Genomic DNA, 27,837 nt, shown 5'->3' with positions numbered 1-27,837 from the left:
TGTGTTTGTCTAGCTTCTTATTTATGTTTTTCTCTCGAACATCTAGCTGATTAAACAGCTCTAATCAAATTTCACAGGCCAGTGTTAACCATGAATCAAAGTGCCGTCGTTTCTACTATGGAAAATATAGTTTGAGACTAGGGTATTCAGTATTTTTAGCTCACCTGAGCTAAGAGCTCAAGTGAGCTTTTCTGATCACCCGTATTCCGGCGTCCGTCCGTCTGTAAACTTTTAACATTTTTGACTTCTCAAAAACCACTGGGCCAATTTCAACCAAAGTTGGCACAAAGCATCCTTAGGTAAAGGGAATTCTAAATTGTTAAAATAAAGGGCCAGGCCACCTTCCAAGGGGGGATAATCAAGAAAATGTAAAAATAGTAGGATCATTAAAAAATCTCATTAACCACTGGGCCAGAAAAGATGAAATTTATAAATAAGCTTATTATGTAGTGCAGATTCTAAATTGTTAAAATCATGGCCCCCGGGGGTAGGATGGGGTCACAATAGGGGATCAAAGTTTTACATACAAATATATAGGGAAAATCTTCTTCTCAAGAACCACTGAGCCACAAAAGCTGAGATTTATATGAAAGCTTCCTGATATAGTGCAGACTCTCAATTGTTAAGATGATGGCCCACGGGGGTCGGATGGGGCCACAATAGGGAATCAAAGTTTTACATACAAATATATAGAGAAAATCTTTAAAAATCTTCTTCTCAAGAACCACTGAGCCAGAAAAGCTGATATTTAAATGAAAGCTTTCTGACATAATGCAAATTCAAGTTTGTTAAATGATGGCCCCCCTGGGGTAGGATGGGGCCACAATAGGGGTTCAAAGTTTCACATACAAATATATAGAGAGAATCTTTAAAAATCTTCGTCTCAAGAACCACTGAGCCAGAAAAGGTGAGATTTATATGAAAGCTTTCTGATATAGTACAGACTCTAAATTGTTAAGATGATGGCCCCCGGGGGTCGGATGGGGCCACAATAGGGGATCAAAGTTTTACATACAAATATATAGAGAAAATCTTCTTCTCAAGAACCACTGAGCCAGAAAAGCTGATATTTACATGAAAGCTTTCTGGCATAATGCAAATTCAAGTTTGTTAAAATGATAGTCCCCAGGGGTAGGATGGGGCCACAATAGGGGTTCAAAGTTTCACATACAAATATATAGAGAGAATCTTTAAAAATCTTCTTCTCAAGAACTGATGAGCCAGAAAAGCTGATATTTACATGAAAGCTTTCTGACATAGTGCATATTCAAGTTTGTTTAAATCATGGCCCCTGGGGGTAGGATGGGGCCACAAGGGGGGATCAAAGTTTTACATACAAATACATAGGAAAAATCTTTAAAAATCTTCTTCTCAAGAACCATTGGGCCAAAGAAGTTCACATTTACATGAAAGCTTTCTGACATAGTGTAGATTCAAGTTTGCAAAAAGCATGACCTCCAGGGGTAGGTTGGGGCCATAATAGGGACTACAGTTTTACATGCAAATGTATATGGAAAGTCTTCTGATATGGACCAAGGTGACTCTGGTGAGCGATGTGGCCCATGGGCCTCTTGTTTCCTGATGAGATAACCGATGATCCCCTGGTGGTAAGAACGATAATTAACCGACCGTTGTCTACCCAACCAATCCCTAGCCTTAAACAAGAGATTGAAATTGAATAATTCAGACTTATTAAGGTTTTATGCAGTAAGTAATAAATGAAAATATTGATGGATACAGATATTTTATTGAACAAATACCTAAACACAATAACAAGTTTTTAATGTGATGAAATAGAGCTACATATATTAGACATATGCAGATATGACATATAAAGACTAGACTTTTTCAATTTAGAAAATGTATGTTCTTGCACACGCAGTATGTATCACAGACACATTTATATGATAACAAGCATTATGTATGTATTGCAATACATGTCCCATTGCGGTACCAAGTCAAGTCCCATCAATATTGTAAAAGAAGTCCACTGTGACGAAACTTAAATTTTATTTAGAAACGGTAAATCATATACCAAATTCCAGCTTCCTAAATCAAAGCATGGGAAGCGAGGTCCGGGAGAAAATGATGAAGAATATTCAATCATGAAGCTAAAACCTACACTTCTTGTTAGAATAAGTCAACCTTAGCAAAAATGAAACTTGATTTGTATTAGGTAACCACATACATCTACCAAAGTTTAGAATCATATAAGTTAAGACAGTGGGGGAAAGTTCGAAACACAATATTCGGCACAAAGTCCCATAAATCTCGTAAAAGGCATTCATTGAAATGTGACGAAACGTATGCTTGATCTGTGAAGTCGGAGCATACAGTTGTCAACCACATACATTTCAGCTCCCTGAATCAAGGCTTGATGACAAAAAGGTCCGGAAAAGTTTTAAAAGATGGACTGAATATACATGTAGTGCAAGTTCTGTCGGTAGGGACTAATACCCGGATAAATTACAATTTTGAGGTACTTGAAGAATAAATAAAATTCCTATTATCTATATAAATAGTCACATAAAATGAGATATACAGTGGTACATGTTATGTTCGTAATTGTCAAATCACCGAGAAAAATATATATATAGCTAACAAACTTTTCATTAAACTAAGGGATTTTATTAGCTTGATTAAATTTTGAAACAGATCATGTCTTGATTTGTAGATAGCATGTTGTAGATAGCATGTAGAGCAAAGTATATGTCAATCAAATTAAATTTTCATGCTCAAACTTCCTGGTACACATATTTATCTCGATCATATTTCCAATGAAATAAGGAATTCATAGATTTCAAATTTGTACAACTAGCTGATTTTAACACTGTTGCAGACTTACATTTAAAAAAAAAAAGTCTGAATTCCCAAGTAGATGTAATAAGAGCATATATATAATTCAGATATAAATGTTTGGCACTTTAGGAGACACGTAATGAGAAAACGTAAAATCAGAATAATACATGTACAATCTACGTTGTGTTAAGATACACATGAACTATTTAGGAAAGCATTTCTAAATGATAACCTAGTACATGTTATAATAATAAAAGGGAGAGTGTATTTACGGATTATGCCTTTGACCTAATCCTATTCAATTATTCATTGAATGAAATACTGATTAAGCTAACAATGGTAATTATGATAAGGAAAAGATAACAATCAATCTCATAAATCCTATTGAAGAATGCAAAATTGAGAGAGTAGGACAAACACGGACCCCTGGAAACTCTTGAGGTGGGATCGGGAAAAGTAAGCATCCCATGTTAACCACCCAAGGTGACATTGATAGTTTTGCTCGATTATTGCATAGCACTATCCATTTTCGAAGCCCTCTTCCTAAAGTCAATACAGTAAAACACGGTTGTAGCGAAGCTCCAGGGCTGGCGGAAAATAAATCCTTATAACTAGACTTCGTTATATCCAAGGCAATTTTCGTTACTTTCTTCTCATACGGGAGTATCATTTCTTGATAAGTGTAAATTCGTTATAAGCGTGTTTCATTGTAAATGTGCAATAACTGAACAAAATATATTGATGTATTCATAGCTATTGTTTGGTCGTTCTTTATACACAAATTTCGACTACGGATGATTCCGTTTACATTATTAAGATACAGGGCTCACGGTGGGTGTGACAGGGGGTGTTTACTCTTCCTAGGCACCTGATCCCACCTCTGGTATATCCAAGGGTCTGTGTAAATCCAAGTATTAATTCTGTATTCTTTATAGGAGTTACGAGATTGATCACTGTTTGTTATCTTCACCTTTTCATAACACGAGCAGATAATTAAAAACACATATTGATGATGAAATGAATTACATTCTTCACAATATTCTAATGATTAGAAAAGACATTTCGTTTACGTACAATGCATTTTCATACATGCAGTTTATAATTGAGATTTGAGGGCGATGATCCTACACATACATGTAATGGTAATTCCGGAGCTTTACACTCGAATACTGAAGGGAATTTTTGAACAAACTTAATCTGAATATAGACATACTCAGATCATGATTGGATTGAGATCGTAAATTACAGTATATTTTTCAGAATAATGAAACATAAACAAATCATTCCGATAACCAGGGACCATGCAGTGAAAGAATTGTACAACTCAATGTATTTGTAAACCTTAAATTGGACTTGTTCGAACACAGTGAGCCGTTCAAGTGTTGAAATAGTGATAAAGACGATAAATCCGGAGCAACTTTCAGTATAATCCTTGTTGCTCGCTATTCAAGTTTATGAATACAAGTTAGCTGTTTCGGGAAGCATTACCTCACATTGTAAAATAGTTTTCTTGTCTGAATTGAGGGTTAGGTATTTTCTTATTCTACACAAAAATATAATTGACCAGCAATGGATTTGTAAACTGAGTTGATGTGAGAAGAATTTGGGAGTGTATTGTGTATGTGGACGCCAAGTACATTTTCACTGCAAAGTTTTCTAGTAGATGACCAGAAACTAGAGATCTAACGAATTTTGACTTTCTTTAATATGTACCCAGAAGCATTCATTTTGTCTTTGATAGGTTTAAAAATCATTTGAATTTGTAGGCAAAAAATATTCATTTAACAATTATCCGAAGGAAGAAATTTATAGATACATAATAAGCCATTCTTACTCATATGTAATGCCCATCATCAGCAAAAAAATTCTAGTGTACAATTTTCAATATACATGTATAATTATCAATAATGTACAATACAAGTACATGTAACAAAGAACTCAAAATACACCCTTATGAAGCTACTTATGTGATACTTGAAGTATGAGAGGTGGCTTACATTCAAATTGTCTAAAAGTAGGTGAGAGGTCAATGTTAAGGTCACCATATCAATGATGGCAATGAAAAGGTCTGACCAACAGGACTACACATACCAAATATCAAAGGTCTACCTCTTATGATGTAAAAGATATATATGACCAATGTTAATTTTGTCTTTGCTACAAACAAACAGGCCTAAAACTAGATGCCCTGGAATCGAAGTAAAGTAAATACTGCATGATCATCACTTGTACACAAAAATGCATTTGCATATGTAATATTCAACATCGAATATCAATGTTATTTACATCACATGTTGATGTTTTACAGATGTGAGCAAAATTGGATTTTTTCACAAGGTCAATGTAATGGCTGGAGAGATCCGGTTGTGTCGTGTTACTAGAGCAGTCGGTAAAAGACGGGGCACTCCGAGAATAAGTAGAAGTCACGGCTGAAAAATATAATGCTGTGATCAAGTACACTGAAATGTATAAAATAACAAGTTGAAGATTTTATCAGAAACTGAGCACGAGAAAAAATAATCATTGGATTAGCTAGTTCGATCCAAAAACTGTCAAGATGTATCTATGAAATAAAACCACAGATAAACTATATTTAACTGGTCAAAATCCAATGGCTCGCTCAGCTTGCTTTACAAATCGACTACTAAAAGATCAACCTTAAAAGGGGGTTTAAAAGCAATAGGCCTATCCAATGATTTGATATTAAAATTCAGCTGCCACTGCCTATATCAAAATATCTACAGTAACTATATTGACAACCTATTACCTCATACAACAAACGAAACAAGAAGGGATTTTGAATATCCAGCTTATCTATTTATCTACGTAGCCATATTTTCTGTACAGTGGGCGGGTGCCAACTAAATAATGCAAAGAATTGGCTTTAGATTCTTACCTATACACTCCGGAAGTGACCCAGCAGGTGACCAATTTCCACTAGACCCACACACATATACAACATCTTCACTGTAACCGAGGGGGACGGAGTACCCAGATTTACAAACTAATACACACAAATTTAGTATGTCGGTATCCCAACCGTTACAAAGAATGGCTCCATTGTTAGGGATCACCAGATCGGTACATGGTACAGCTGTGAAATAGAAAGAATGCATACATTGTCGTGCAGGTATAAGACAACCGTAAACTAAAAAAGAGCTTCTTTATACATAACATTGGAAATGGTCTCGAATATATAACCGCGGCGGTTAGGGTTAGGGTTAGTCTAGAGGTTAAAGCGTTCGCCCCGCATGCGGAAGGCCATGGTTCGAATCGTTAAAACTGGTAGTGCGCCAAACCCTCAGCATCAGGTGTGAATGTCACGGGTCCTTGGAGATGACCATAAAACGGATGTTCCGTGTCACAGCAGGTGTGGCACGCTAAAGAACCCTCACTGCTCAATGGCCATAAGCGCCGAGCAAAGACCTTAATTTGAAGCCCTTCACCGGTCTTGGTGACGTCTCCATATGGGTGAAAAATTCTCGAGAGAGACGTTAAATAAGATACAATCAATCAATCATATATAGTATATATAAAGCACAAAGAAATTCACTATTATATGGATACCCACTTTCGCCCCTGCCTGAGGTTGAACTCACGAGCTGTGAAAGCAAATCTCCTAGCATCTAGGCAAGTTATAAAACTAGCTTTCGATGACGATGAAATTCTCGCCATGCTGGCACACGCTATACAGTCATTGGGATACAGTCATTTGATGTAAATTCAAGAGGATCACACAAGATACGTACTACATTTGAGGTATTTTAAAGCACAAAGATCTTGAATAAACACACACACACACGAAGCCATAATTGTACATATTTGGTGTCCGTTGAATTATACCGAATCTAACTTTGGCGCGAGTCACGAGGACAGTCTAGATTATAGCTTGAATATATTCATTTACATTGTCTCTGAAATTGTCCAGTAGAATTGTCAACGCATAAACAACAGAGAAGCCAAACTAGTATCAGCTGCTGTAAAGTTTATGTATCATGAGACCATTGTGTGTATTAATGTGTGACGTCATATCGCTGTGTTCCAGAATAAAGTTGCAACCAATAAGTTGTGTTTGTTAACCGCTCAACATATGCAGTCCATGGCACAAATAAATCGGTTCTACATATATGTTCTTTACAAATGCACTAGCGCAAAACACCCCACTATTTAACGGAGTTTTAAGAACTAAACCAAAAACAATCATTCATTTACATATCTAGTCATCTGTAGACAACAATAAAAGGACAATAATTCATTAATTGATCAACTTGATGAACTGAAAATGTTAAACTCTTTATACTGTCACCCTCTATATAACGCCAGCATATGCTAAGACCAAAGCTGGCGATATACTGAGGTGATACTGTATATATATATCAACTTACGTCTAATGGAGAGCGTGAAATTGCACTCCGTGCGTAAACCATTGCTTGGTTTTAATGCTGAGTATTGTACAGTAAAGTCTCCCCAGGGGAAAGAGGTCGAATTAGTTGGGTAATTGGACGAAACAATTAGTTGTCTTCCCATTGGATCTTGAAAAGACGGTATGTTCCATGAGGCAAAGGCTTCCGGTTGTGTCGTCAGAATGGTTTCTGAATTCTGACAGCCGGTCATTACAGGTGGTTGAATATCTGTGTAAAGAAAGTTTTGATAAGTGTGTGAGAGAGAAAAAAAACACCAACAGTGTGTCGCTCATGATAACTAATAAAATAGTTCAAGAGAAAATATTCCGATGCAAACAGAAACATCTAAACTTTAATAATCGCCGTACCTGTCTGACAAGTGCTTCCGGTCCATCCTGGTGTACACCAACATCTGTATCCTCCCAAAGTATTGGTGCAAGTAGCTCCATTTAAACAAGGAGAACTAGAACAGCTGATTGAGTCTGGAAAGGCAAGAATATATTTTAATGGTATGTATTGGTATTTTCTAAATACTGAAGCTTGTTTGTTTGTATTCTGTGAAGAATTTTTTTTTTTCCAAAAAAAAAAAAATGAAAAGCATCATACACCAGCATTTTGGACGTGATCCTGACCACACTGCGTTTGATTGACATGTGCGATTTACATCTCCGGTAATGTTGTATCCCGTTTGACATGTATATGTCACGTTATCGCCGTATAATATTCCCGAGGTAACCGCTCCGCCATTGGTCAATCCGCCGGGATCACCACAATTCACACCTACATTGCGAAAGAAAAGTTCGTGTACTAATTTTAACATTTGTATAAGTACAGAGAAAGATTTTAGCATCATGTAAGAACGAATACATTCATGGAAATCTTAACAAAAATGAGAGAGAACGAAAGAGAGAGAGAGTATTCTAGCAATTTCATACGTTGACATGATGGAATAGCATTGTCCCAAGATCCAGATGATAGGCACGTGACTGTAGATTGTCCAATCAACTCATGCCCTATAGCCGAACAATCAAAAGTGCAAACAGCCCCGTATAGATACGAGGATCCGGCAGTACATGTGAAGGATCCGGAATAAGAGGGCGCCGAACAACGTTTAACTGAGAAGTTACAAAGAATCTCATTAGCAGAATGTGCAGTTATGATAAGTAACATTCATATTTTATATGTAAAACCTGTAAGAAACCTATAGGTACATTTATGAGGCAGTGTAGTGTCTGAACTAGAACATATATTATTGACTTAAATGGCGGTGATAGAGCTTACCTGTGATGTGTACTCTAAAGGAGCAGGATGCAGAATTTCCACTACTGTCTCTGGCAGTGTAGCTAATGGTTGTCACTCCCTCCGAAAATACGCTTCCAGGTGCAGGACCCGACCTTATTGTGCTGAAATGAAAGATCCATAAATCTACAACACCAGTCATTTGGTTTAATATTCTATAAGATTCTTGCTATAATATTTTATTTAATCACTTCGTGGAAATACGAATAAATCATAACATTGTTTGATGGGATTGTATGATATGAAATATTGTAATCCAAATATTACGCCACGTTTCCGTCCTTAGAATCATGCGCAGACGGCTCGGTCCAGGATACCACAGCAGTCGTCTGTAACTGGAGAGCAGTGACAAATATATCACCTGGGCAACCAATAACAGGAGGTGTAGTATCTAGAAAGAGATGAAAAATATATTAATATATATAAACGTGAAAGAAAAAATGGATTTCATCTCCTCAAGCTATCAGCATTTCCGAATTCATAACAGACGGATGTTACCTGGAGGTGGTGGTGGTGGAGGAGAATATCGCCTTCTCCTTCTCCAAAAGCGTTTAACGATGATATGCTCTGAAATCGAGACAATAATTGGATTTATTCAGTGACCAGTATACTTGCTTAGGATTCCATAAATGTTTTTGTCACCCGAGTGCCCTATAACTTATAGACCCCAATTATAATGGAATAAATGTATACACACATAGAGGAAGGCGTGATGATATGCAATATAAATTTTCAGAAACATGTATATACACTTTATAAACTATAATAAGAGTTTGTTTCCTTACTACATTTAGGTCCTGTCCATCGGCCATTCTCACACATGCGTGAAACGCTTTCTCCTTCTTTCGAAATACATTTGTAGTTACAAATAGTGAAAGGTGGAAGGCTGTCCCATAGAACTGTTTCAATAGGCAAAACACTGTCGTCAAATGTATTCCTGCAACTTTGAAATTCGGCGTGTGCAAGATCAGAAAAAGGGCAGGGTGATAAGGTATCCGTGGGTTCACCGAAAATTCGCTGGAATTGCAAAACCACGAAATAAATAAGGAAGCAGAGAGTTTCACATCCATTGATGGCTTGGAATTTAATGTATTTAGCTTCACTTACATCTTTCGTTGTACCCATGATTACATGAAATGTTTAACACGCTGTAAGTTAGATCTGATGATTACATGAAATGTTTAACACGCTGTATAAGTTAGACCTGATGATTACATGAAATGTTTAACACGCTGTTAGTTAGATCTGATGATTACATGAAATGTATAACACGCTGAAAGTTAGATCTGATGATTACATGAAATGTATAACACGCTGTATAAGTTAGATCTGATGATTACATGAAATGTATAACACGCTGTATAAGTTAGATCTGATGATTACATGAAATGTTTAACACGCTGTATAAGTTAGATCTGATGATTACATGAAATGTTTAACACGCTGAAAGTTAGATCTGATGATTACATGAAATGTATAACACGCTGTATAAGTTAGATCTGATGATTACATGAAATGTTTAACACGCTGTATAAGTTAGATCTGATGATTACATGAAATGTTTAACACGCTGTATAAGTTAGATCTGATGATTACGTGAAATGTTTAACACGCTGTTAGTTAGATCTGATGATTACATGAAATGTTTAACACGCTGTAAGTTAGATCTGATGATTACATGAAATGTTTAACACGCTGTTAGTTAGATCTGATGATTACATGAAATGTATAACACGCTGAAAGTTAGATCTGATGATTACATGAAATGTTTAACACGCTGTATAAGTTAGATCTGATGATTACATGAAATGTTTAACACGCTGTATAAGTTAGATCTGATGATTACATGAAATGTATAACACGCTGTAAGTTAGATCTGATGATTACATGAAATGTTTAACACGCTGTATAAGTTAGATCTGATGATTACATGAAATGTATAACACGCTGAAAGTTAGATCTGATGATTACATGAAATGTTTAACACGCTGTATAAGTTAGATCTGATGATTACATGAAATGTTTAACACGCTGTATAAGTTAGATCTGATGATTACATGAAATGTTTAACACGCTGTAAGTTAGAGCTGATGATTACATGAAATGTATAACACGCTGAAAGTTAGATCTGATGATTGGCAGGAAGTAGTTTCAGTTTAGGTAGATTCTGGATTCACACATGTGGCAAAATTCAGACAGACATTATAAAAAAAACCTTGTCGATGATAAGTCTAGTTTAACCTTTATGAACTCTGTAACAACCGTTAATGTCTCATCAAATGTCGCACTCGTAGCACTTAATGCTTAGAATGAGTTTTTCATATAAAGAAATCGCAATATCTATAAATATTATAGATAATCAATTTTGTAGACCATCCTGAGGTCCACGCAGAAAATGTATAAGCTAGGTTTAGACGGATGTTATTTGGGGAAATCAGCTTGCCCATGTACTTTTATCTGAATAGGGATCGGGATTCACAGGCTGTTATATCAAGAAACTTTAACTTGATTACTGGCCGCCAAGAGGCTTCCAATCAACTGTTTCAATAGGCTTGGCACTGTCATCAAAAGTATTCTTGCAAGCTTGAAATGAACTGCTCATTCCAATGAAAATAGTTCAAGTATTTCACAGTCTTCGGACAGTGCACTTTCTTTTCTCTGTGATTGGTTGAAAAAAGCATGATGTGAAAATGTTCTAATCTATTTCATTGTTTTAAATCCTGTTCAACGCAAGGGAGATAATGTGCTTGAGAAGAAAATTGCAATATGATGAAACTGATATTTCAATTTTATCCATAGCAATTATCAAAAACGTTTCTATAATTCAACAAATAACAGAAATGGTTTTCATTGCACGCAACCTTAACATTCTTCTCGAGAGAATTTGGGTAATTCAAAGATATTTTGTTCATTGTTGTGTGAAAAAAAATAATTTTATTTATCATTTTAGAAATGTTTGATTATGTGGTCATTTGAAAAACATACATGTATAACTGCTTAAAACATATCATATATTTATATCAGTTTACTGTATAAGGTTGTTCCTAAAGACGGCAAACTTTGTTAAAAAGCTATATTTTGTATGTTGTGGTTTTAGAAAGACGACCGTCACTATCTGTGAATCTACATTAGAATATATATCCAAAGTCATCATGGTTATTTGAATATGTATTCTATTAAATTTAATCAATGTAGTTACATATATATACTCACGATTTTGATAAATAACATTAGATTTATTGGTGGCAGGGGACAGTTTTTTTTTTTGGTTTTTTTTTGGGGGGGGGGGGGGGGGGTCTGAAACATGTTGGTTGGTGGTATGTACTTGAACGTCAGATTATGACAGACTAAAGAAAAATAATATTTCCCTTTTATTGTCAATACTTGTATTTCATATTGGTGTAGGTAATAAATCATGACCCTAAATTACATGCAATCTATACATACTGGTACTGTTGCACAAAACATGCTCTGAGCAAGTGCTCCTTTATCGCTTTGAGTTTCTTTAATTTAAGCTAATCCGCATCACCCCACACCATCACAGTACCGTGCGAGGGGATTTAGACACTGTGCATAATCAAGGACCCTGTCTGCCCTTCTTAAAAATCTACCTTTCATATGGGATCATCTACCTTCCCTCTCAGCTACAGACCTTTTGCTGGACCATGCATGTTTTCACCTGAATTTCTTTAGCAACTGACCGCGTGTCTTAGTTTCGTATTTGCATCTATCTATATGCTAGGGATCATGGTGGTACCTACATGTTGCATATCAACTTTTTCAATAAGCTCTCACCTACGCTTGACATGTAACCTAAAATTATTTTATGCATTTTTACACGTGTAATATTACTTCAATTTATATATGAGACAATTTTTTGCTTTCCTTTATTGTTTTCCTTTAAGTAATTAGAGTTTAGTTTTTATTTTCTTTCTCTTTTAAATATATCCATACGTTACTTTTTTAAAGACATGAATATGCTATTAATTTACTTTCATGCACGCTTCGTGGGGACATTCTTTTTGTTCTATTACCAAGACTCGAGTGTTTTTATAAATTGTACATGTAGTGTGATTTGACCATTTCTCCAACTAAGACTGTGTAAAATGTGTTTTGTTTACTTTTACCCTTTGCTTTTTAGTTCCGTTTGGTAATATATACATGTTTTACTATTTTCTAAAAACCACAAGGCAAACAATTTGTGTGCACAAATGTGTAGATTGTGCCAAATTTCAAAGATATACATTCACTAAGCGCACGGTACTGGTGTCACTTTACGTTACACTTATAACGTCATAAATTGTGGCAAAATATAATCACGAAAGCAACGTCACATTTTAAACAAATTCATTATCTCCAAGCTGTAATATCATAACTAAAGCACATGCATGATTTAATGTTTAAAAATTGAAAATAAATCTTTGTACGTGTATAGTGTACATTCATAAAAATTATGAATTCTTAGAAATACTCCAAAGTATACGTACTGTATTTATTTCACCGTGCCTACAACAGCAGGCATGTCGTATGAAATAAGGGTACCCGTTTCGGTAGGTTTCGTTTTGCTTCGGTAGATTTCGTTTCCTTTCGATTTCGTTTCGCATTTTACAGGTAACCATCCCATGAAATAAGGCTTGCAATTCTTATGAATATGACCTCTGAAAAATTTGAACACAGTAAAAAAAAATCAGTTTTGGTTTTTTCTAGGATATATATAGACTTGTTCAAGTCTCTATGTTTAATAATCATTGCTCTCTTTAATACTTTTTATTAATGCCAAACACGGAAGGGGAAGGGGGAGGGGGGGGGGTTAAAAACTCCCGTACGTTTCTGTCATCGATCTACATCGATCACGCTCTAGTGGAAAAAAAACAACAACCAGCGCATAGAAAGTATATGTAGTTTTGCGCTTTATAAATGAATAATAATAATAACCACGGTGAGTTGAAGTGAGAGTTAAAAACTTCCAAATAATATTACATTTTAACGTTTTAATGTTCACTTTCATTTCTGAATAAACAGTAGAAAAGGTATACAGAGTGTTATTTATACTCGTATGTTTTACTTGCGAATCGGTTAGTTTCAATATATATCATATTTAGTTTTGAAGGGGTGGTCTCGTGAAAACCGTGTGACTTTAGATTTTTTTGTCAGATGTTGAACTTTTGATCTAATGATATTGTTATTCATATGCGGAAATCTTGATTTGTATTCGATAATCTTGATATCTATATGCGGACGGAAATTTTGATTTATATGTGAGAAATCTTGATATCTATATGCGGACGGAAATTTTGATTTATATGTGAGAAATCTTGATATCTATATGCGGACGGAAATTTTGATTTATATGTGAGAAATCTTGATATTCATATGCGAATTTTTTTTATTTTACTCTACGAGAGAGAGAGAGAGAGGCTTCCTCTACTCTTCTGGAGTACCAACGCATGTGGGCGAAATATTCCAGGGGCAATCGCTCACACCCGCCAGAGATCACCTGGGTCCTAAATACAACAGTGAGGTTGTTCAACACGTCACTGATACTCTAACAAGATTTTGACATTCAATTCATTTAATATGTGACTTATGTATATATCTTTCATTCATTGGAAGGGGGGGGGGGGGGGTACATAAGATCTAACACGCTATATATATCCACCGTTCTGGTGCCTGTGCTCACATCCACCTCCTAGGGAATGCTACAGGCTGGTGCATGTTGGAAACTGTAGGAGGGTCCACAGTTTGCTCTGTACTTGCTCTTTAAACCAGGTAGCACGCAGGAGACAGCTGAGATGCGCAGAGATCTCTTCCCCCTTAGAACGTGACCACCCGTTCAGGTCCAGGCACCTATGTCCACATAGGGCCCCCTGTGTTGCCCCTACGTTGGTAGTCAAACTGGCCGCCTCCCCAGTTCCCCACAAAAAATTGCACGCGACCCTTTCCGCCATATATGTCAATTTGCACCCTGTTTCTGATTACGATTAATAAATATTCAAATTTGTATCACTCTTGTTAATCCAGCTAGCTAAGCAGCCTATGGGGGTTTACAGGGCAGTCACCCAAGCTTCGACATAGCTACTGGGTTTATTCAGCATATTAGGGCAAGGTCAACTATTCAATTCAGGCCAAATGTCTCACGGCTGGTAGTGCTGTATATTTATTAAAGTTTAATTTTAATTTTGAAATATTGGATGAAACAAAGCAATTTTATGACAATTTATATTCAATACCTAACCAGGAAATAAACATAGTTGACTTAAATTCGGAATTAAAGTATGAGGATATTCCCAAGTTATCCAGAGAGGAATCTATGCTTTTAGATGGTAAAATTACATTGAAGGAGGCTTCTACAACACTAAGTAAAATGAAAGCAAATAAATCACCAGGCTCTGATGGGTTCTCAGCTGAGTTTTTTAAGGTTTTTTGGAAATACCTTGGTATATTTGTTGTAAGGTCTATCAACTATGCATATGAAAATGGCACTCTGTCAATAACATAGAGACATGGAATTATTACACTTTTACCTAAAGGAGACAAACCAAGACACTATCTTAAAAACTGGCGTCCAATTACACTTCTGAACACTATATATAAAATAGCTTCTGGTACCATTGCAAATAGATTAAAGATTTACTTGGATAAACTTATCAATCCTGATCAAACTGGCTTCATTTCTAATAGGTATATAGGAGAAAATACTCGACTATACATGTTTCAATACAGAATTCTGAACAAAATTTTAGCTTCAAACTCATACTTATTCAAAATCAAAATTAGAGATGATAAGAATTGTACATTCTGTCAGATAGAAGAAGAAACAATTGAACATTTGTTTTGGGAATGTGATAGTGTTCAGCATTTCTTAAGAGAATTTGAAGTTTGTTTTGAACATAAGACCAATCTTCAAATATCAATAACAAAAAATAATTTTATTTTTGGATTTTTGGATGAAAAGAAAACTATACAAAATAATCTTGTTCTTTGGCTGAAATATTATATCTATACTATGAGGTGTAAAGGGAAGACACTGAATGTAAATGTTGCGATATCGCTAATGAACACATTTTATGAAACTCAAAGACATATTGCATATAAAAATGGTGAAAAAGATTTGTTTGACACCTGCTGGAACCGCTGGAATCAATTATTTCATTGAGTGTTTGTTTGCTGTTGTTGTTTATTTTTTTTGTTTTTTGTTTAAAAATTATCTTTTTTATAAATTTCAATATATATGTACCCTTTTAAAATATATTAAATAATGACTGAATTCATCTCTCTCTCTCTCTCAGAAATAATATATACATATACCTTTGATAGTTCTTATAAACATTTTGTACAAGTTTCTTTGCAGAATGTATGTATGTTTAACTAAACTGTGTGTATGTTTAAAATAATAAATAAATATAAAAAAAAAAAAGAAGTTTAATTTTAGCAGAGTAGCTCCTCTAGTTAAATTTAAGACATCCGAGGTCAGGTCATGGTCAATGAAGCTAATTCTTTTATCAATTTTTGAAATTATGCATTTCACCTACAATCAATAATGACTAAATCCATGCGTACATCTAGCATGTGTACATCAACATTATCAAATACGAATCAAATATTATGGAATATAAATCGAGATTTATATAATTATCGAATATAAATAACAAAGTTACCAAATGTAAATAAATAACAAGATTATCGAATATAAATCAAAATTTTCGCATATAAATATTAAGATTATCGAATATAATTAAAATTTTCTCATATATGAATAACAAGATTATCGAATATGATTACAGAGTTTCGTATATAAATCAAGATTTGTATAATATTGCAACGTTTTACACACCGTAAGTGTATCTGTTCAATGCTGAATTTTTATATGCATACATACAGTACATCGTCGCAAACCACGGGTTATTGTTTCATTCTATTTCACAAACGTTTGTGAAATAGAATGAAACAATAACCCGTGGTTTGCGACGATGACATACAGTAGTACATGCAACAAAATGTAGTCTGTACAATTGTCATTTGATAAAGTCAATTAAAGTATATGTACCAGATCTAGAGCAAAACATATCTATGAGATACACATGCTATAGCTTAAATACCTTGTATACTATTTTTAAAAATCATTTTAATTTAGATCATTCAAAAATAATAAAAGCAACATTTTACGTTTTAGCTAGACGTAGGTTGTGTACATTGACGTCGCGTCATTGCGCGACAAAATCACATGGGACATTTATTTGGACATTAAGTATCTTTTCGTTTTCCTAAATGGACGCGGGATAAAATGAAATATTGTATATTCTATATAGTAAATTTTATGTACTTTCTGTAAGTTATATTCATTAAAATATTCGCGTTGGAATAATGCTTAGAAATAAGACATAAAATGGTAGAATTGTTTAAAAAGCGCGGTATTTGTAGAATAAGGACATTTCACTGGACACCGATAAAATCAATCTACTTCATGGATATACTCAGAATTTTATAATACTGGTATACATTGTGCTCTACGATACATGTACATTATAAATGTAACAAGGATAGTCAACTTCCCCCTGTATTAGGCGTGCTACTGGTCATGATGATTTGCATTTGCAGTCTATCTACAAACACGGGACACCACTGACAGGCACTGTCTTTGTCATTTTTAAGGTCGCTATATCAATTCTATGAACTAAATGTTTAAAGTAATTGGTTTATGGTTTTTAGATAAGGACGTCACAATCATACACCAATTCTTACGTTATTTGGGACAAAATCAATCATTTTATTAATCTGTGGATAAAGCGTATGCGTATTTCATGTAACGCGGGACAACGAAAAATGACGACATCTGCGTGTATTTATTGCTAATGAAATGCGTGTAAATTATATTTTATATAAGCTATTATCATTATTTATATATTTTCCTTGCCATTGATGTATAAGACTTTAATAATCCACAAAATATACAACTGTGTAAACATAGCGGAAACATTTTCTAATGCACGTATGAAAGTAACACCAGTACCGTGCGCGACGTCATTGCTAATATACTCTATTTTAAAGCTTTTTGGAACTTTAGATTCCACAAGGTACTCCATTTTAGATCTGTGTTTGTTATATGTATACTAATGTCAAAAAAGTTAACCTTGCAAGTATATCATGTCTATATTAATATGATATAATTCCAATGTTATTTATTACAATTGTTTTGATTGGACAAAAATAAAGCTAAATGAGAATTTACACATCAATAAATCCAATAACGCCATGTATACATACGCGACTGAAAACAAATAACATAATGCGCAGATACTATTCAAATTTTTTAAATTGATAATACAGGGAACGAATTGGAATTATAAGAATCAAACATTCTTTATGAAGAATTTATGTATGTGTAAACTCTGGACATTTTACTCACAAATTTAATATAAAAGTGCCTCGCACTTTTATTAAATTTGTGAGTAAAATGTCTAGAGTTTACACACAGAGAAATTCTTCAAAATGAATGTTTAATCATAATATAATTCCTAGTTTTGTGTCTCTGAAAACTGTTTCATGTTTCTTACTTACAGAGGTATAATGAATATAATACATTCCTACATATGACTTACTTTTTATTTCCTTTCAGATGAAACTACAGAGTGTATCTAATACAATGGGATATTATCTAATACAATGGAATGTTATCTAATACAATGGGATATTATCTAATACAATGGATATTATGTAATACATTGTGATATTATCTAATACAATGGGATATTATCTAATACAATGGAATATTATCTAATACAATGGGATATTATCTAATACATTGTGATATTTTCTAATACAATGGGATATTATCTAATACAATGAGATATTATCTAATACAATGAATATTATCTAATACAATGGAATATTATCTAATACAATGGGATATTATCTAATACAATGAGATATTATCTAATACAATGAATATTATCTAATACAATGGGATATTATCTAATACAATGGAATTTATCTAATATAATGGGATATTATCTAATACAATGGGATATTATCTAATACAATGAGATATTATCTAATACAATGAATATTATCTAATACAATGGGATATTATCTAATACAATGGGATATTATCTAATACAATGGAATTTATCTAATATAATGGGATATTATCTAATACAATGGGATATTATCTAATACAATGGGATATTATCTAATACAATGGAATGTTTTCTATAATGTGAACAATACTAGAAATAACTGTTTTGGAAAACATAATGCAGGAATAAAGAGCTTTGATATAAAAACAAGATGGTTACTAAGTGCTTTGTTTTACAGTGTTGATGGTTACTGAGAATTTAACGCGTGCGTCAACAAGTTTTCTCGTCGTAACAGGGTACTAGTACATGTAGCACGTGACCGTCCACGTGGGGGAAAGATAGCTTGTGCATAAACAAATACATGTTTATCGGGATCGGCAGTTTCATAAACAGATCCTAAATTAAATAATAATTAAAAACAATGTTTTGTATGGTTTGTGAAATCAATTTAGTAACCATTTTTGATAAAAATAATTAAAACAAAATTCAAGTCAGTGAGCATCAATACTTTGTTGCCAGATTTATTTCATTGGATTAAGATATTTTGTGGTCAGATTTATATTCTTAAAATATGATTTCTAGACCAGATTGTGTCAGAATTGAACTTTAAGGTCCAGATCAAATACAATAATGACTCTGAATTCTAGGGTTAAAGTGTCAAAGCTACAAATATTTTATATTCATTTATCATTACAGCTCTAGGAATAAGACTTATAATGAAACGTCTGTTTTAAAACATTTTAATTTCAACTTAGAAAATTAAATTTCTGTTAGAAAAGCATGGCCATGATCCACGTACAACAGTCCTTTAAAAAAGACAGCTATTTGTTTTTACCATTAACCATTCCCATTGCGCGTACATCACTTGATGATACATGTATATCATCACTAAATAGTGGAGTAATATATGATTTTATCGTATGGGTTATGATGCAATGCGTTTGAATTAGAATTGTCAAAATAGAAAACACGACAGTTCTAAATATCTTAATTACAAAACGGAGATAAAATGTTACGCACTTTTGATTAGTTATCGAATACAAATTTGTTTTCAAAAATGACCAGGAAGAACCGTGCATATGGGATGGGATTATACGTCAAATATAATTCAAAGGTTTTCAAATGTTTATTCGAAGAATTGAAGTAACGAAGATTTTCTCTACCAGGAAGTTTTGGACCGTATCCAAATTTGAATACTAAATGCGGGTTATTAAGGACGATGGACATTTAATTACAACTGCAAGTGTCCTGTCGATATATTGTTCTTCTGTTGAAATTGAATTGACTATCACCATGATTATTTGCTCCTATTTTAGAATATTTCAAGTCAGCGGCGGATCAATAGAGGGTTACGGCGGATCTAGAGGGGGTTACGGCGGATCTAGAGGGGTTACGGTGGATCTAGAGGGGGTTACGGTGGATCTAGAGGGGGTTACGGGGTTGCAACCACCTCCTCCTTTGGTTAAATCTATTTAAAAAATACCATTCTTTGCTATTTCGGGAACTTCAACCCTCCTTCTTTGGAGAGAAAAAAAAAATACAAACTTGGATCGCGCCCCCTTAACCTTTTTAAAGACCCGCTGCTGACTTTTACGTTCATAATTTTCCTTCGTGCATGTACTTTAATTTTTCAGATCAATAAAATGCAAGGTACATTTGTATATATCGTTGAAATATTACTACATTTTATTTATTTAATGGAAGCTGTTTTAAATTCATTTATGCCTTTAAATCATTTACAAACTTAAAATTAACTGTTTAGAGTAATTCAAAATAGTTCCTAAATATGTCAATCTTTACATCATGATCAATACGTATCTATTATGAAAGTAAAATACTTCCATGAACTTCCGTATTGATTGAAGTTGCATTGTATGTTTACTTGACGGAAAACAGTTATGACCGCTCCGATAATTTTAACTATAAATTCCAAATGTCATGAAAAGTATTTCAAGAAACTAGTATTTGTAAATGTTGAATATTGTACATTTTGAACAATCAATATTATTCTCATATACATTCAAAAACAATGTAATATAGCTAATTAAGTAAACACTTCACATTTATGACAGCACGATTATAAATGACGTGAAGGAAAAATTATTAAGAGTTGAAATAAATGTTTTTAATACAATAACATACACTTACTAGAATCAACGAGAGCCAAAGTAAAGGTACAGCAGTGCAGTATTCCATTGCTTATACTTCTTAATTTTAACCTGGCGTTTAAACCAAAGTGATATGAATATAAACTTTAAATTTCGGGGGAATTCCCGATCGTTTCGATTGCACACGTATGCCCTTTTTCTGATTGATTTTAATATGGACCTTTAAACAACTTCAGTGTTAATGACCCCTTAATTATGACATTGAACTCATTTTCCTTAGCAGCTGTTTGAAGTGCAATATTTTATTTAAATAATAATTTAAGAAAATTGCATTCCATTTCTACAATTTTATTTCAATAATGGCAATGGAATCAGTCCAAAGATTTCCTCTACCATATTAATACCGTTTAGCTGAGAAGGCTAAATTTTTATGGGTAATATTAATTAAATTCTGTTCGTGTTTGATGCACTTTTTTTCTTGAATTTTCTTCGAGTGATAGGATGTTTTTTTTAATTACGTGTTTCAATATTTTCAATCAAGTATGATTTATAGTATAATACATAGCTTTGGACAAGTCATGCACTTTTCATTTAGAAAATGAATTCAATTGGGATAAGATTTAACTCTCTTTCGATTTGCAATTGCCACACAGACTTGGATCCGAGCCGTGTGTGGATAAAATCTTTCTCTTCGGATTTAATAGACCCATAGTGGTCAGTGATGACACCTTCTTAAGGCTGGTGTCATATACTATCCCCTAGTGACCTTTCCCCTCGTAAATCTGACCATATGATTTCCCCCCGAGGAAATTTCTCTCATAATAGACTCTCACTTCGTACATTTTTGGTTCGGATTTTACTGCATGTATCTGAGTGACACTCCCCCCTCCCAGTAATTATGATCAAACATAATATTCGGCTTCGCTTCACCTTAAAATGCATGGGCTTTCATTTCACAATAAAAAACATTAGGTAACTAATCGAAGGTATAAAAAATTAGTTTTATTGAGCAGTAGTAAGCGGAAGATGAAATGTTTTTTATTGAAATAATGTACAATATCCCAGCTAAAGGGATGTGAATCTTTGCATGTACTAAGCTTTCATTTGCAGCTCTGTATTTTATTTTATGTCAAAATACTTCAGAATTCAACATATTACTAGTGGGGGTCCCTAAGCGAATCCAGAGGGAGTCTGCATCTTTTATTACTGAAATATTCTGGAACCCCATGCACCAAGTGTCATTGTATTTGCGTTCTGTGTACAATATTACCAGATGAATATGTCATTCTTGTTAAATCTCGATGCTTTACCCTTTTGTACAGCATTCTCCAGTCAGTGTTTTTGTATGACGATACTGATGATGTGGAATGATACTGGCTATGTGTCTATTTTGCGTCAGATCGAAATTGAACAACTTACATGTAACTGCTATCACGGAACAGTGACAAGCTGCTTTACTGTTTATTGGGAAGTTGATAAAATAGCAACAGGAAGTGGAGTGAAAAATATACACACTTTTGGAAAAGAAAAAGGCACAACTCACTTAAAAATAAGTAAAATGTTTAATTCAACCCAAACTCAAAGTTTTAAATATTCAAGGTGAGGTGGGGGGGGGGGGGGGGGGTGTCACTGGATTCAATTCATATTTCAACTATCTTTTACTGATTGCCATAATAAGATGAAGGAACAACCAGTCAGTCAATCTAATTTAAATACAATATATAATGAGCGTTACAACTGGAGGAAGTGCAGACATTGTCCCCCCAAAAAGTGAAGGCCTAAGGATCTCTTCTCACTTAGCTAAAATTCTGAAATATCGAGGTGTGAGTGATTTTAGCTAAATGGGAATGGTGCACAGGTAAGGACATCATAGAACAAAGGAAATTAATTACAGGTGACTAAATGATAGAGTACATACATTACAATATATTTTATTGCATGGGAAAGTTTTCATTCTCGTATATAGACAACTAATATACATTTCATCATAAACACACATGCACAAGACATGTACATACAATTAAAAACATTGTCAGAAAGGCAATTTAATTGAATGAAAAACAAAACAAAACTGTTGCTCACTTCAGCATTAACAACTCTGGGACATGTCGCTCTAGATGGGGAAGATAGGAGACAACATCTGCGTAGTCCATCACCTGAATATCAAAACCTGTCAGTGAGTTGATGAGTACGGGCGTCCAATGTCTGTACTTCCTCTTTTGAGGACGGATCACTCCACTAGCCTTCTACCGTATTCTTGCTCATCATTATCGAAGTGGCTCCAGTTCGTCGGATGGCGTTCTACCCAAGCCTTGAAATGTAGGACGTCCTATCCACCATCTTCATTGTCTTTCCAGAGTCTGAAGCCATACATCCTTAATGCTCAGGGACCAGCCGCTCTTCTCACAAAACGAGGAAAGTTGTCTTTTTCCTGAAAACTCAATGTACATACCCACAGGCTTATATTTTTCTCCACATACACAGTGTGTATAGAGAGGAAAGAGCCCTTGATCGACGTCCGTAGGAAGATTTGATGAACTGCGTTCCGAACGCGATTTCAAAATCCATTATCTATTTGTTATAAAATAAATAAATCAATCAATCAATAGAAATAATAATTATATGAAACTTTTTTTGTATTGTGCCCTAAATGTTACCGGTTTTATCAGTATTTCACATAAAACGTGCAAGTTTATTTATTTTTTATTTTATCATTTGATTTAATTTCATTAATCTATATCGGTAAACGAATTTGTTTATCTAACCTTATGAATTCTGTCTTTTAAAATAAGTAAGTATATTAGATATTAATTGAACTATTAATTGCAGATTGAGTTAAATTTTCTTAAATGAAACTAATTATTATAGCATGTCAAAAATTAAGATTAATACATGTAACTTTGTAAATAAAAGTATTTCATGTAATTAGAATATTAAATCTATATCCTGGCGTCCCCGGTTTTCGATAGTGCAATACAATTTTTACAAATTTAATATATTTAGCAATTTGTTTCTCACCTTAATTTTATCTGTCCTAATCAATTAACTATATCTGACATATATGCTGGATTGTTTTTGTTTAAAACTATCGAAACCCAGGTAGTATTTCAACTAGATATTTTTTTTTTTAGATCCGCCATGATCAAATTTGTTTTGCTTACCGTCACCTATTTCCGATATTGAGTATGGCGCGCTGTTAGTGTTAAAACAACATTAAATAGAATAATGTTAAATATTCTTTTTTTTTCTTTTTTTTTTATTAAATTGATTACGCGAAAAATTAACAATTAAGGTATTCAAGATATAACGAAAGGATAATGAGCAATTTTGAAGGATTTAAATCAGCTTAATTGTTTATCGTTAAATAGTGATGAAAGTGAAGTAGACGAAATTCACAGGACTGGCAAATGATCTTTTTGCACTTGAGATTTTTTTGAAGAGTTATCTGCTCTTTGTAAACATAAGAAAAATCTACTTTTCTAAAAATGTGTGTGGAAATGATTAATTTTTTTTCCATATTTTCATAAAGAGAAATAATTTGTAAATTTTCATCAAGAGATTTGTATGAAATTTCATTCAAAAATATTTCAACAAAACATGATCTTCCCATAGACTACAATGTTAATTTCTGGGTGAAATAAATCAAGCAGTGAACAAAATTCAAAATGATACCATGATTATAAAAATCCCACAATCTAGTTACTAGATAATTATGAAATATGGTCGTTATACATTGAATACTTTAAGGCAACTTCAAACAATTTTAATAAGGTTGTGGAGGTCTTGATGACGCTGATACGCCCATTTATAATATCTTAAAGTTGTCTAGGAGAGTTGAAAACGTTTGGCAGCACCATTGACACTCATTTCATCTTTTACCGACTGGAAAGAATTGCCTAAGCCTCTGGGTCATCATTCTTATAAGTTCCTCTCTGGACGGAAAATATCGACAAGGAATCAATAAAAAAAATTCAATGCAATGAATATTTTCCTGCGTTTCCATACGTTTTTCTTGAACCGAAAGTTCACCAAAAGAGAGAATTATTTATTAGTGTATTTTCAGACGACAGCATAGGTCGATAGGGCGCTGCTTTCAATAAAAACTGATCAGGGGTTTATTGTGAATTTTTTGGCATTACATGCAGGGAAAATTGCGTTTTCTGAATAGGTGCATAAGAATTGTAGTGTTTCCTCTTTGTACAGCATTTTTAATTCTCGATCTTTTCGGCTATCTGACACTCTATGTTACTGACGCTGATTTTGGGGGAAATGTTCCGAAAAATGACGTCACAACTACCGAATTATCCTTAAAAATAACAATCTATCGAAATTAAGATACTATCGAAAATAAGTAACGACTCAGTACACTGATAATTATGTGTGATATCGTAATTTCATACACCCAACGGATAATTATGGGTATAGTTAGTCTTAGCTGCAGAAGTGTAGCGCTATGAAAAAATATTGTGACGGAACAGAGAGCTACAGATCCACCCCTTATAAAAACCTTCGATTTACGGTGCACAAAAAGCTGTGCACGGTTGAGGCCTTATATCGTTGTATTCTTGTGTTGCTGTCTCAGGGACTTGGTAGAGCACTTACTGGATCCAGCAATGTATCTTTGTTTGTAAGGGTTTTATGTAGGTTAGGAATCCTGTATAGGTACGGTAACTCGTATTCATTCGACCCATTGACTTGGATATTAAATGTGTCTAAAACTGAAGCATGGTTTTGAAGAATTTCATCTTTTGAAAGGGCAGTTGAAGTATAAGTACGATTGCTAAAAGTGGAATTAATGCCAAGTTTGTTTAAAATATAGTTGTAATAATGAACCTTACAAAGACAATGTTGTTACTAGCTTTGTCAGCTATTATTATTATTTAATAAGCCTACTCTTTTATGAAGCATCACGACGACGCTCTTTTGCGTGCCAACGAGCTGTGACCCTTAAACATAGATGGAGGGAGAGAACAAAGATAGATGTAGGAAACGACACTCCATAATTCATTGACCCTACTGATTTCTTATTTAGTGCATTTATGATTCACACTAAGACCAACCTTAATCTGTATATTGGGAATTCCAAGACTACATCTTTCTTATTTACATGTTTTAACAAATATATCAAAAGTATAAGTCACCACACTATGCATTTCGAAATGAATTTATTCAGGTACTAAAATATACTTTAACCATTTGAGGTAATCAAAATGATTCAGATACAGATGTGAACATACAAAACATAATTATCATAGCTGCTGTTCATCTTTTCGTGGTAGACACTACTTTTAAACCATCTCCATATCCCTGTGAGACTCTCTAACATTTCTTACACGTCTCCATGCATAGTCATATCGTAAAAGAGACTTCTTTATCGTGTTCTTGTTAGAGTCTGTAACCAAACATCTGCGCACAAACACAAAATATCCCAAAGAAACCATTCTGTTCACTTGAGATCGAACGTCAGAATCTGATAAAAGACGGGATTCCCAACACCTTGTTTTGGTAAATCCCGAGGACATTTTACAGTATGCAACAAAACGTTTGGAATCACCAGTTTTCCTCACCGAGAACTCGTACACAGCTGCAGGGAATGTCTTTCCTCCACAGATGGTAGATTTTCGGAAACCCTTTCTTCCTCTGTATCTTTCTACCCATTCAGCGTCATCCTCAGGTCGATTGGGAGTAATGGCGAGTTCCCATGGAGACCATTGTATCCTGTTCATGGAGAAATTCGTATCGGGGACAATCTCCCTCTTCAGTTTTCTCAGAGCATCAATCTGCAAAAGAAATATTCCATTCATGATAAATTACTTCATCTTGATAATTGAAATTACCACCAGATACGAATATCATTAAATATCAAATATTGATTCACAATTAATAAGTAATGAAATATGAATCAGTAATATCAACCCTTGTTGTTGAAAACAGTGAAGGTGGAATAATTTGACTTCTATACCTTTTGACATGAAATGGCCAAAGTTTTCGCTTTCTTCCTATCTACAACGGAGCGAGAAGACCTTTTGACAATTGTTTTCTTGACCCCGTGAATGATTGAAGTCTTTTTCTTCAGATTTACAATGGAAGGAACTTTTGTCAATGACGACACCTTTTTCAGGGCCGGCTTGTAGGGAAGTGTTTTGGACTCTGGCGAATCTGCCACTTTAGTGGATGAAGACGTAGAAGGTTGTCCGTCTTTGAGTGCGCCAAACATCGCATTCAAGTCTTTATGAAGACCCATTCTAGCGTTTCTTTGTCGTACTTCTTGTTCATAGATGTCCAGAAATTCTGCTCCTTGTTCTCTGTAGCAGATGGCCATTATGAAGTCAAACAGGTTGGAGAACTGGTCTAGTTCTACTCGTCTGCCTGCTGTCTTGTCGGCTAGTGTTTGGTAGAAGTCATGGGTTCTCTTGTCACCCGAAGCTCTACATTGCACTCCATATACTCGGATACCCTACAATTTTATAATTGATACATGCTATGGTATCTTCAACGATATAAGGTACATGCTAAGATAACTGCAGGATTTTACAATTATAGTGGACAATTTGAGGCATCCTATCAATTTACTCACCATCACTGCTAATTTTTCGACTTCCTGCTTCCAGTCCAGCTTCAATTTATTGTCTGGGTAATTCACATCATGTGGGTGGGCATCACCTATCATCACAAGTGTCCTTTGAGTTCCGGGCGTCCAATTCAGAGTTTGAACTTCGTGCAAAACCAGTTCATAGCACTCATCCGAGTCGCCACCCCCAGTAGACCCCACATTTTTCACCCACTGGCACAGTTCCTTCAAGTCTGTAGAAAAGTCTATGTATTTGGTGACATAAGAAGAATTCCGATCACAGTAGTCTCCGTGAGCGAAAACAGCGATTCTGATACCGGGTATATCCGTTTGAAGTCTTTGAATCATTTCTTGGACATTCTGTTTAACAGCATTGATGGAACTGGACATAGATCCAGTCGTATCAAACGAGAAACAAATCTCGATCGGACCGCCTGGTGGTGAAGCCATGTTAAATATTGTGATGGTGTCTACTCTTTCTCGGTTTCCAATGAGCCTTTATATACCTTTGGTGGGATAGACTTACGATTAACCTGTAGACTTGCTGTCTATGTAGACTGAGTATCTCCTTGTTGGAGACA

At 34.4% G+C, this 27,837-nt stretch overlaps 2 protein-coding genes across 4 annotated transcripts; both read right to left on the bottom strand.

The window, feature by feature from the left end:
- Positions 1–1,725: 1,725 nt before the first annotated feature.
- On the bottom strand, positions 1,726–20,829 carry LOC125681106 (sushi, von Willebrand factor type A, EGF and pentraxin domain-containing protein 1-like). 3 transcript variants are annotated; one of them, XM_048921031.2, is made up of 12 exons: positions 20,726–20,772; positions 12,989–13,159; positions 9,287–9,518; positions 9,000–9,068; positions 8,769–8,892; positions 8,484–8,605; positions 8,138–8,317; positions 7,809–7,982; positions 7,571–7,684; positions 7,185–7,430; positions 5,696–5,893; positions 1,726–5,228 (listed from the first exon to the last, which is right to left on the bottom strand). In XM_048921031.2, the coding sequence occupies exons 2-12, from the start codon at positions 13,118–13,120 to the stop codon at positions 5,059–5,061; spliced, it is 1,761 nt and encodes a 586-aa protein (XP_048776988.2). In that variant the 5' UTR covers positions 13,121–13,159; positions 20,726–20,772; the 3' UTR covers positions 1,726–5,058. The 3 variants fall into 3 exon arrangements, with proteins under 3 accessions (XP_048776988.2, XP_048776990.2, XP_048776989.2); XM_048921033.2 differs by lacking the exon at positions 12,989–13,159 and having other exon boundaries at positions 20,726–20,829; XM_048921032.2 differs by lacking the exon at positions 12,989–13,159 and having other exon boundaries at positions 20,720–20,796.
- A 5,004-nt stretch (positions 20,830–25,833) lies between these two features.
- On the bottom strand, positions 25,834–27,721 carry LOC125680970 (uncharacterized). The gene is made up of 3 exons (XM_048920837.2): positions 27,263–27,721; positions 26,648–27,142; positions 25,834–26,465 (listed from the first exon to the last, which is right to left on the bottom strand). The coding sequence occupies exons 1-3, from the start codon at positions 27,704–27,706 to the stop codon at positions 25,974–25,976; spliced, it is 1,431 nt and encodes a 476-aa protein (XP_048776794.2). The 5' UTR covers positions 27,707–27,721; the 3' UTR covers positions 25,834–25,973.
- Positions 27,722–27,837: the final 116 nt, after the last annotated feature.

This window comes from Ostrea edulis, chromosome 2 (genome assembly GCF_947568905.1).
Source record: "Ostrea edulis chromosome 2, xbOstEdul1.1, whole genome shotgun sequence".
Classification (NCBI taxonomy): Eukaryota; Metazoa; Mollusca; class Bivalvia; order Ostreida; family Ostreidae; genus Ostrea; species Ostrea edulis.
This window is presented reverse-complemented; position numbering and strand designations above follow the sequence as displayed.

Coding starts and splice junctions, on each gene's coding strand:
- LOC125680970 (XM_048920837.2), bottom strand. CDS start 27,706: ATGGCTTCACCACCAGGCGGTCCGATCGAGATTTGTTTCTCGTTTGAT. Junction 27,143..27,262: donor TCGAAAAATTAGCAGTGATG/GTGAGTAAATTG, acceptor ATAAAATTGTAG/GGTATCCGAGTATATGGAGT. Junction 26,466..26,647: donor TGGCCATTTCATGTCAAAAG/GTATAGAAGTCA, acceptor TTTCTTTTGCAG/ATTGATGCTCTGAGAAAACT.
- LOC125681106 (XM_048921031.2), bottom strand. CDS start 13,120: ATGGTTACCTGTAAAATGCGAAACGAAATCGAAAGGAAACGAAATCTA. Junction 8,606..8,768: donor TCTAAGGACGGAAACGTGGC/GTAATATTTGGA, acceptor CTTTCATTTCAG/CACAATAAGGTCGGGTCCTG. Junction 7,431..7,570: donor CGGAAGCACTTGTCAGACAG/GTACGGCGATTA, acceptor TTCTTTACACAG/ATATTCAACCACCTGTAATG.